This window comes from Neomonachus schauinslandi, chromosome 7, assembly GCF_002201575.2.
Source record: "Neomonachus schauinslandi chromosome 7, ASM220157v2, whole genome shotgun sequence".
Lineage (NCBI taxonomy): Eukaryota > Metazoa > Chordata > Mammalia > Carnivora > Phocidae > Neomonachus > Neomonachus schauinslandi.
Window position 1 is genome coordinate 149,691,016 of NC_058409.1, and position 10,712 is coordinate 149,701,727.

Below are 10,712 nucleotides of genomic sequence, written 5' to 3' on the forward strand. Positions count from 1 at the left end.
GGAGGATACCATGACCAAGGGGAGACTCAGGCGAACTGGGGCCAAGAACCAGTGAGGCGGTCTCCGGTGCGGTTCCTCTGGCCCAAGACAGCGGAGCCTGGCGGGGTGGGGAGGGAAGGGGGCAGCTGACAGCCCCTGAAGAGCTCAGGGCCGCCAAGGGTTTGGCCAAATCAAGGCGGCACGCCTTCCCGCTGCCCTGCTATGGCTGGGCTGTCTTCTTGGAGCCCGGCACCCCTGCCCCCACCCCAGGGCGCCCCTCGTTCCAGCTCAGACGCCCCACGCACCCCGCGCACAGGCCAGGCGGAGGGGAAAGTTGGCAAGCGCGCGGCGCCCGCGGGGGAAAGCGTTAATGGGCGGCCGGGTGGGAGCAGCGCGCTCGCTCGCCCACGTCACGCCGGTGCGGGCTCGGCTGACGACCGCGGCGCCTGGGGACGCGGGCGCGCTCCGCTCGCCAGGTGCTCCGCCTGGAAATGTCTCCATTAGTTGTCGCCTGCTCCCCGCCGGAGCGCGCGCGCCAAGCGGCCGCGCAGAGCCCTCGCGGGCGGCCGGTAGTGGCCGGGCGCCACCGCAGGTAGGCGAGGGCCCCGCGCCCGCCCCCGCCCCGGGGCTCCGAGACCCCTCCCCCCTTCCGGGGAGGCGGAGGCTCGGCGCGGCCGCCGAGGGGCGCGGGCGGCGGCGACTGCGGCGACTCCCCGGTGCGTCCCGGGCTGCGCGCTGCTCCCAGCGGCCCCGGCGCCGGAGCGGCGCGGGCGGGCGCGTCCCCAGCGCAGGTAGGGAGTGGGCTCGACCTCACAAACTTTGCCAGGATCGCTCCTGCGCCGGAGGGCACAAAGTTTGCTGCCAGCCGCTGGGGTCCCCAGAGGCCGCCGCGTTCGCTGCAAGTTGTGGAAATGGGGTGCGGGGGCGGCGCGGGGCGCGGGGGCCAACGCGGGGCAGCCGGGCCTGCTCCCGGACGCCCCGACTGCGCGCCTTTCCCGCCCGGGCGGCGCCCTGCGGGCGAGCGGCGGGGGCGCAGCGGGAGAGCCGGAGCGAGCCGACCTGGAATGGAGGCGTTTCGGGAGCAGGATTCAAGGCGCTTGCCTGGAGCTCGACCTCCTGACTTCGCGTGAGACCCGGAGGACCGGCCGCGAAGGAGTGACCTGCCGACCTCGGGGCTCGCGAGTGCCGCGCCACCGATATCCAGACCGCCTTTCAGCCCCACACCCCGCCCGGGTGTCCGCGAGCAGTGGGCGGGCACAGGCGCCCCAAGGGCTGGCCCTACGCCTCGGCAAAGGCCCTTGCCTGGCTCTGCGCGCTCTAGCCTCCGCCCTCTGCCAGGGGTCAACTTCGTTGGGCTGGAGAGAGCCCTTGGCGGCTCTCGGTGCGGAGAACCAGGTGGCCCCGGGGGACGACTTCGGAACCGACCAGGAGCGCCTGGCCTCAGTTGGTCCTAGGGGGATGGGAGGAGAATATCAGGGCGCGGCCTATCTCCTAGAGGCCCTCCATGGCCTACAGCACCTTCTGGCAAGAAGGGCAACCCGCAGGCCTCTAACATTTGGCGCTAGCTATCCTCAGGCCCCCTCGCCTTCGGCTCCTTTAGCACTCAACGGGCCAGTGGGGGCACGTCACCGAAGCTGAGTTGCTGCCCTGTCCGTGGGGAACCTCTCCTGGGTGTATTCGGAACTGAGGGTCCCTCGAGGGCTGTGGGTTCCGCCTGCGCGTCTGTGCAGCAGGCGAATTTAGCTGCTGATACCTGAGATGCTGACACTCTTGCCCTATCCTTTCTTGGAGGGAAACCTCCGGTGCCTCAGCTCACGGCTGGGCCTTTCAAGTAAGGGCACTCGGATATTATTCTGGTCGGTATCTTCTACGGGACAGAGATAACCCAGAAAGTACCCCGGCTCCAAGAGGCCGGCCTCAGCCAGGGTGCAGGGGCCAGTGGGATGTCCCCGTGTGCTCCAGATGAAGACAGGCCTGCCTAATCCAGGACTGGACAGCAGGGCCTGGGTGAGCGCTAGCAAGGCCACTAGACTCCTCGGGCAGCACAGAGCTTCCCCAAACAGGGTGGCCGTCCAGGCGCCTGTGTCGCGGGCCTGGGGCAGCACAAAGCAGAGGATCAGTGTGCAATGGCCTTGGAAAGTAGCTGGTGAGCTTGATTTCTGGATTAGAAGAAAGGGCTGCCCGGGAATACCAGGCTAGGTGGGTGGGGACTGGGAGCTTCTATTTATGCTCCCAGGCGGGAAAGGAAAACATAGCAGTGGTGGTCAAAGGCATTCCCTGACACCCCTCCCCCAGAGGCCCCCACCAACGGGCTGTGCCCGAAGGTGGGCACTTCTCAGAAGATAAACAGTGGCGTGTTCGGGGGCGCCGTTCTCCGCAAGCTGTGGTCGCGCAAGGAACGGGCCTGGGTGCGCTGCTCTGCAAACCAGAGCCGGGAGCCGCGGGGCCGCTGGGACCTGGGCGCTGGCTGTCGTCTCTGCCGCCTGAGCGCTTGCAATCGCCGGGGTTGGGCCTTGGGGAGTGGGGTGAGGAAAAGATGCTGAATGCATCCTTCGTCCGTGATTACCGCTCCCTGAGCCCTCGGCCACCCTGGGTTCCTGCCCCTCCCTTGCCCTGGCTTCATTACCAGGAGAGAGCAAGCTGTTTGTAAACAATAAATAATAGAAAGTAGGAGGATGTTCAGAAAAGCCGCAACAGAAGCCGGAAAACTGGAAGGAGTTGGGAGGAGGGAGGATGGGGGAGGGGAGGAGCCGAGGAGGAAGAGGGAGAGAGATTGAGAGATTCATTTCTGCCCGAGAAGCCCCGGTGGCTAGTTTCTTATTATTTACAGGAGGTGATATTAGCAATTCAGGTGAGAAAGAAATAAACACGGCAGCCACGAGATCAATACAGAATTCAGAAACAATTATTAATGTCATTTGACCCGTGTTCTTTATATATCTCTCCCGGCTACAGACGCTTAAACTGTCTGAATAATTTGCATGGAGCGGCTATTCATTATTTCCGATGATTTTCCTTCGCAAGCAGCTCGGACGTGGCCGGCTGTGGTTCAACGCGATCGGAGAGCTCGTATTTTCATCTGTAAATTAAAGCAATTACGCAGCAGATATCATATGATGCCTACTGTGGTCTCCAGATAGTCATCAATCACCTTCAACCGAGCTGTCAGAGCGGGCAGATTTCGTTTCTGGGAGGCAGGTTTGCAGCTGGGGAGAGGGCGAGAACGTCATCATTAATTAGAGGGTGACCCTGGGGCGATTCACAGGTCTGAACCCAGGAATCTTTCAGAGCAAGTCTGCACAGCACCGCTGTGCACAGCTCCCCTCCAGCGGTCGGCCGAGCGGGGCGAGAGCAGCAGGGGCGAGCCCGGGCCCCCGGAGGGCGGCGGCATAAAAAGGCGGGGAGCGAGTTCGGGGTGCCCGGGCGCCCCTTTGCTGCCTGCGCGCTCGCCTCCGTTTTGGATTCCGGCAAGGTCCCAGGACCGGGACTGGATGGGGGAAGTCCTGGGGTGGGCACTCGGCCGTCTCCCCAGACTGTTCCGTGCGCTCCGGGTACGGAGCTTTGCAAAACGGGCGGGGATGGGCTTCCCGGCGCCCCCTCCCCCTGGTACCTAACCCTGAGGGTCGCCGGGTGGAGCAAGCGTAGCGGGAGGGGCCCTGGTGCCGAGTTGGAAAACCTGCTCTTCCGAGCGCCCGGGGATGCCTGGCAGTCCCGGGTTTAGCCGCGAGGGGCAGGGGAGGCTGAGGGAGGGCGGCCCGCGGAAGGGGGTGGAAGAAGAAAGGGAGGGCGGTTCGGCTCGCAGGAACCCACAGGACCCAGGGTGGGACGGAGGAGGGGGCGTTCCCTGGGGACAAGGTGGCGGAGAGTCGCCAAGCCCCGCAGCACTTGGGCCACGGAGCCCTGGAGTGGATGGCTCTGGGAACGGCCTCAGGAACCACACACCTGAGGGCATCTTGACCTCCAGATGCCGACACTTGCAGCCGCATTTGGTTCTGGAACGCCGCCCCGGAGTCGGGTTCGAACTGGCGGGAGGCGGTGCGGCTAAACAGCTAAACAATAGTCGGAGCCGCGCGCCGGCCTGCGAAGCTGCCTTCCTCCACCTGGAGCGGAGCGCGGAGGCCCGGGCGGCGGCCGCCTGCGCCAGCGCCGGGCTAATTTTAACTGTTGATTACATCTTCAGTGAAGACTCAGTCGTGTGTCCCTTCACATGTCTCATTTGTAATTGAGACTAATGATTACAGTGGGGCGGGAAGGAGCAGGTGCTCATTAATTAATTTCTAATTAAAAGTGCTTCCCGCCCTCGGTGACTAAGGAGAAACAGCATTCGTCGGGGCGATATTGACTCCACGGATGAAATTCATTTATTAGAGCCTGTTGGCCCCTTCGCCCCGCGTGGCGCCCCCGGCCCGTCCCCGCCCCGCCGCCCGGCCGCCGCGAGTGACCCGCACGTCTGCGGCCGGGCCGAGCTGCGCGGCGTGGGCTGACGTCAGCACCTCCGCAGCTTAAAGCCAAGCATATCTGACTTGACGGGTTCGCGCAACTCGGTTTTTTTTTTCTTTTTTGCAAAATATGTATTTGTGTCGCCGCTGCAAGGCCGGTTGGTCCCAGAACCCCTTCGAGGCTCGGGAATGTGAAGCTAGAAGGCTCGCTGAGGCCGCTGCGTCTCACTTTCCTACCGGGTTAGAAAAGTTTGCGGGGCGCGTGGATGAATTAATCCGCTCTTCTGCTTCGCCCTCCCAGCGCCTAGGAGCCGGCGGCCCCGGAGCAGTGGCCGCACCACGCCGGCCTCCGCGCGCAGGACCCCACCGGCCCCGCCCACCGGCCCCAGGCGGTGCCCGCCATGTCCTACCCGCAGTTTGGATACCCTTATTCCTCCGCACCCCAGGTAAGGGGGCCTCATGAGGGCGCCGGGAACGCGGCCGGACACACCGGCGGGCGGGCTGTCCAGCGACCCGGTGTCGCTTCCCAGAGCGCAGGGCCTGTGCCGCGCGCTCCTTGCATCCAGCCCTGCGGAGAGCAGGGGCGCTGAGAGAATCTGCCGTGCGGGGGAGGCCTCCATTTCTCCCACTTTGCTTGACCCCCACCACACCACACCCCGGCCTCTGAGGCTTCGCCCCAGAGGGGCGCGGGGACCCTGGATAGACCTGGCACAAGAGGGCGTGCGCGGTCTTGGAACCCCCCCCCCCCCCACAGACACCCCAGGGAGGGTGTGAAAACTCCAGGGCCTGATGGGCTGGACCCCAAGTGGCTGGAGGAGGCCTGGCCATCAGACTCGCAGCAGGGAAGAATGCGTGGCCCTGTGTGGATGGCCATACGCCTGAGGCCACCGGCACGCACTCCTGGGCGAGGGTCAGGCAGGTGGAGGCCTAGAGCCCCAGCCTGGCGCCCAGGTTCCGGCCTTTCCTCGCGGCCCCTCTCTCCTCCAGTTCCTGATGACCACCAACTCCCTGAGCACATGCTGTGAGTCCGGTGGCCGCACGCTGGCAGACTCCGGGCCCGCCGCCTCGGCCCAGGCGCCTGTCTACTGCCCGGTCTATGAGAGCCGGCTGCTGGCCACCGCGCGCCACGAGCTCAACTCGGCCGCTGCGCTTGGCGTCTACGGGGGTCCCTATGGCGGCTCGCAGGGCTATGGCAACTACGTGACCTATGGCTCTGAGGCGTCCGCCTTCTACTCGCTGGTAAGGGGAGGGAATTATCTGAAACCTTACCCCGCCACGCCACGCCCCTACCCCCTCGAATTGCCAAGCCTCGTCCCTGAACTCTGGAGTCGGGGGCGCCAGTGCCTGGACCCCAGATTGGTCGGGGTGGGAGAAGCACACCTTCGCTGCTTTTTCAACTTCGCGCCTTCTAGCCCAGTTCCTCAGCACACCTCCAGCCCCCAGGGGTGGGGGAACCTGGCAGTTCTGACCACATCAGCGGTCCAGTACCCGCCCCTTCTCCCCGTCTCCCATGCTTTCCCCCACTGAGCTCCCCTCCCCTCACTCCTCCCGGTCTCCCTCTTCCTCTCCCCCCAACCCGCCACCACTTGGCCCTCTCCTGGCCTCTCCCTCCCTTGCCCCCTCCATGCTCCACCCCCATTTTTCTCCTCCCTTCCTCCCTGTGGTCCTTGTCTTGTGTCCTGCTCACCCTCCTCTCCTCTGCTGTCTCCCAGCCCCCCACCCCTCTTCTCTGCCCCTTTCTTCCTCCATTCTCATTCTCCTCTCTCCTACTCCCCAACCCCCCCCGTTCTGCTCATTCTCCCTCCCCGTCTGGAGGTTCCTTTGCTCCCTGGGCCCAAGAGAGTCTGGGGGCGTGATGGCTGATGAGGCTGCCCAAGGGTCTGTGCAAAGCGTGCAGGAGCCTAGGTGCATGGGGGGCGGGGTGGAGTTGGGTCGCCGCCCGCCCGGAAGCTGCGACCCCCAGGCTCCTGGGATCCTACAGAATGGCTTCGACTCCAAGGACGGGCCTGGATCTGCGCATGCGGGTCTCACGCCTGCAGCGGCTGCTGCCTACTACCCCTACGAGCCGGCGCTGGGCCAGTACCCCTACGACAGGTGAGGGACAGAACCCCACCTCCACCACCCCTGCAAGGGCCCCTGCACCCTATTCAGCCATCAAACTCCCCACCACCACCAACCCCATGCCCCCCTGTGAAAGGTTGGGAGACAGGAGGAGGGGCATTCTTTGGGTCAGGCTCCCACTGACCTTGGGTTATTCCCAACCCCACCTCCTAGGCAAGCCATGCCCCACTGGGGTAAAATGTGTCCCAGCCTCCCCTCCCCTGCTCCCCACGCTGTCTGGACTCCCAAAGCCCTTGCTGCAGCGTGGTTTTCCCGGCAGCCAAGTCTTGTTGCCCAGGCTTCAGACACCTGCCCCACCCAAGAGGTGCAGCCCATGTGGTGTGGGACCTGTCCACCTTCCCCTATGGTGGGAACTGGAAGGGGGAGTCCAGTGGGACCCATTCAGAGACAGCATGCCCCATCTTGGCAAGAGGAGGGTAACAATTATAAACTTAACTGCAGGAAGTCCACAGTAGGCAGTCTGGGCACTTTCTCCCTATGGAAACTAATGGCCATTTTTGCCCATGGGTGTTATACAGTTGGGTTCACACTTCTGTGATGTGCTTTCCCGGTTTGGGGATCTAAAGGGTAGGAGAGAGGCCCCGTAAAGGAACTCAAAGAATAGATGTCTAGGTAGAGTGGCCGAGACCTGGCCAGGCCTTGAGAACTCCACCCCAACCACTCTGGCTGGGAAGGAACTCAGGCTCCCTGTAAGTTTAATCAGATAGAAACATCTTCACTCTCAGGCCACAAAAGGCAGTGCCCATAGGCAGTGGCAAGGGGTAGGGGCCTGGGTCCCACCAGGGTCTTACCACCATAAACACACCCTCACGATGGGGACTGAAAGCCTGCATGGGCCTCGTTCCGGCCGCCGGCGCCGCAAGGGTCTCGGCCGGCACCCCATTGCCCAGCCTGTCTCCAGGTACGGGACCATGGACAGCGGCACGCGGCGGAAGAACGCCACGCGCGAGACCACCAGCACGCTCAAGGCCTGGCTGCAGGAGCACCGCAAGAACCCCTACCCCACCAAGGGCGAGAAGATCATGCTGGCCATCATCACCAAGATGACCCTCACTCAGGTCTCCACCTGGTTCGCCAACGCGCGCCGGCGCCTCAAGAAGGAGAACAAGATGACGTGGCCGCCAAGGAACAAATGCGCAGACGAGAAGCGACCCTTCCCAGAGGGCGAGGAGGAAGAAGGGGGCGAAGAGGAAGCCAGGGAGGAGCCCCTCAAGAGCACCAAGAATGAAGGTGCGTGGGAGGCTGGCCATGCTGGCGCTGGGGCACTGAGGTCAGGGACTCCCTGTGCCTTCTTTTGGGGTTCTAGGACCTCTAAAGACATTGAACCTGGGGTAGTAAAAGCAAACTTCAAGGGCGTGGGCAGCAAATGAATGAGCTGGCCTAAGAGAGGCCCTGAGCCCAGGGGGCCTGCAGTACTAACTGGGAACAGGCTTGAGGAAACCCAAAACATCATTTAAAACATTAGACACACCCACCCTACTGTTGCCCCTATTGGTCTGAGGAGGAAATCGCTAGCCCTCTTTGTTGCCACCTGGGGGGTGAGGTAAGGGAACATCTGGAGCAGGTGCGAGGGACAAAGAAAGGCTGTGGGTGCTTTTCCTAGCTCCAGGGTCGGGCCATGGGCACAGAGCTAGGAAGGAAGAGCGGGGTTGTGATTCGCTCCCGCCTCTCTTCCTGCACTGGCCCCTCTTTCTGTCCTGCGCAGAGTCGGTGGGCAAAGAGGAAAAGGATCTAGAGCTCACCGACTTGGAGGACTTCGACCCGCTGGAGGCGGAGCCCCCTGAGTGTGAGCTGAAACCGCCCTTCCAGCCCCTGGATGGCGGTCTGGAGCGCATCCCTGCTGCGCCTGATGGTCCAAGCGCCCTGGGAAAGGAGGCCACGGGCACCCTCCGGATGCCCCTGGCCGCCAGTGGCGGGGCCGCCCTGGACCAGGACTTGGAGAGGGCCAGGAGCTGCCTCCGGAGCACAGCGGCCGGGTCCGAGCAGCAGCCTGGTGCGGGGGGCGGCTCACAGGCTTGCGAGGCCAAGCTGGGCTTTGCGCCGGCTGGGGCACCGGCGGGCCTGGAGGCCAAGCCACGCATCTGGTCCCTGGCTCACACGGCGACCGCTGCCACCGCCCTGAGCCAGACTGAGTTTCCGTCATGCATGCTCAAACGTCAAGGCCCCGCTGCCCCTGCGGCCACTTCCTTGGCGCCTGCCTCGTCCTCGCCTGCGGCCCCGGCCCCCACTGGTGCCCTGGACAGGCACCAGGACTCCCCGGTAACCAGTCTCAGAAACTGGGTGGATGGGGTCTTTCACGACCCCATCCTCAGGCACAGCACTTTGAACCAGGCCTGGGCCACCGCCAAGGGCTCCCTCCTGGACCCAGGGCCGCTGGGACGCTCGCTGGGGGCAGGCGCCAACGTGCTGACTACGCCCCTGGCGCGCGCTTTTCCGGCCGCCGCACCCCATGACGCCCCCGCCTCGGGAGCAGCCAAGGAGCTGCTGGCCATCCCGAAGGCCGGCGGCAAGCCCTTCTGCGCCTAAGTGGCCCCGCCCCCTGAGCAGAGGAGGGGCCGAGGCTCAGGCTGCAGGCCTGTAGGTCGCAGACTCTTTTTCTACCAAGTTTCCAAAGCAGGACAAGAGCATGGCGAAGTTCAGGCAGCCAACCCACCGTAGAGGGAGGAGCTGAACTCGGCCGCTCCAGGCCACAGACCAGCGCCCCGGAGCCGCCTTGCCAGGTCCACCGACCCCACCTGGACATGCACTAGTTCAGGCCACTCCCAAACTCCGGGACCCATCGGGTAGGGCTGCTCTCCGAGCAGAAGGGAGCCACCCTGAAGCATAAAAGTTTACATCCGAAAGTTTACATGGAGAAGACATTTCCGTTCTGAGGCTTTGTTTGCTTGGCTGTTTCCTTTCGGGTTCGAGGCGCGCGGGTGTTCCTCCTGAAGACTCCTCAGCCCGTGGACCTGATCGCATCCTCCGCACATTGGCCAACAGCACTCCACCTCGTTCACACTATTGCACACTCTTAACTCGATAAAATTATGTTTTTTTAAATGTATGTTCACACCAATAATTGCCTGCTTCAGAGGCTAATATAACAAAACCAATAAACCGAGTGATGGTGTTTGCATTGCAAAATGAACACGTTTCAAACCCGGGGGTTAGAGCTCTTGCCAGAGGATGAGTGGAAGAGGGGTCCTCGGCCCAGAGTCCTCAGGGAAGTTGTTGGCAGAGTGCCAGACGTTATGGAAAGCCAGTTCTTTGAAGGAAGAGTTACAGTATCCTTCCAGGATTGCTGGACTCTGTAATGAAACTGGATGAGAGGGCCAGGACTTTTAAACTCTCCCCAGTATACCAGACTCCAGAATTTTGAGAAAATAGGAGTTCCTCTCGCTAGATTAGAATAACTTTTAAACTTTCTGGAACTGTGTCCTGGGGAGAGCGGGGGAGGGAGGCCATCCCTGCCCTGAGGCCCTCCTGCTGGGGACTGCTTTCAGACCGTCCTTTTTGATGCTGAGGCGGCCTTCCTCAGCCCTTCCCAGCTCCTAACCCCGCCTCCCCTCCCTCCAGGGACCTGCCGCCTCACCTCGAGCGTCGGAGCTCGGAAAACCCTGGGCCACGCCTCGGTGGGGAGAGGGGGGAGGGGGAGAAGGGGGAGGGGCGGAGGGGGGGAAGCGCTTAGTAGGCTGCAGGGAGGAGGCGGGGCTGCGAGTCAAGGCCACGGCGCGGGGACCGGTGGCCGCGGGTTGCCCCGCCTCGCCTGGGTTCCTGCGCTTTGTAGACCCCTGGGTTCGCTCTCAAACACGGGTCCCCCAACCCCACCCCCTCGGAGCCAAGCCCGCGGGCGGCCCACACCCCTGAACTGAAGGGAAGTCGCCGTTCCCCGGCTTCCGTCGACTCTGCGCCCCGCCCACCCCGCCCCCGCGGGCGCCTGGCCCCCTGTAAGGGCCCCTGGCGGGCTTCGGGCGGGCGTTGCGCGCTCCGGACTCCAGGCGCGCCCTCGCCTGCCTGCGCTCGGCTTAAGGCCCCACTGGGCCTCCTTAAAGCCCCAGGTGTCTCGAGGAAGGACAGACGGCCAAGTCAGAGGACCTGCAAGGGGGCAGGGTCGAGGAGAGCGCGGCTGGAAACGCGGGTCTTCTCGCGGGCCGGCGGGCAGCCTTGGAGGGACACGCGAGGCGGGATCTT

General features: G+C 63.7%; 1 protein-coding gene across 4 annotated transcripts; it reads left to right on the forward strand.

Moving 5' to 3' along the window:
* The first annotated feature begins 750 nt into the window (after positions 1-750).
* IRX4 (iroquois homeobox 4) lies at positions 751-9,646 on the forward strand. Of its 4 annotated transcripts, none has more exons than XM_021687081.1 (6): positions 751-770; positions 4,720-4,864; positions 5,406-5,657; positions 6,400-6,512; positions 7,441-7,769; positions 8,245-9,646. In XM_021687081.1, the coding sequence occupies exons 2-6, from the start codon at positions 4,820-4,822 to the stop codon at positions 9,063-9,065; spliced, it is 1,560 nt and encodes a 519-aa protein (XP_021542756.1). In that variant the 5' UTR covers positions 751-770; positions 4,720-4,819; the 3' UTR covers positions 9,066-9,646. The 4 variants fall into 4 exon arrangements, with proteins under 4 accessions (XP_021542756.1, XP_021542753.1, XP_021542755.1 ...); XM_021687078.1 differs by lacking the exon at positions 751-770 and adding an exon at positions 3,162-3,530; XM_021687080.1 differs by lacking the exon at positions 751-770 and adding an exon at positions 3,746-4,238.
* The last annotated feature ends 1,066 nt before the right edge of the window (positions 9,647-10,712 follow it).

What these genes read in the sequence shown, in the direction of transcription:
- IRX4 (XM_021687077.1), top strand. Translation starts at nt 5,929, where the DNA reads ATGCTTTCCCCCACTGAGCTCCCCTCCCCTCACTCCTCCCGGTCTCCC. An exon ending in GGCCAGTACCCCTACGACAG is followed by an intron (nt 6,513 to 7,440) that starts GTGAGGGACAGA and finishes GCCTGTCTCCAG; the next exon opens with GTACGGGACCATGGACAGCG. An exon ending in CAAGAGCACCAAGAATGAAG is followed by an intron (nt 7,770 to 8,244) that starts GTGCGTGGGAGG and finishes TGTCCTGCGCAG; the next exon opens with AGTCGGTGGGCAAAGAGGAA.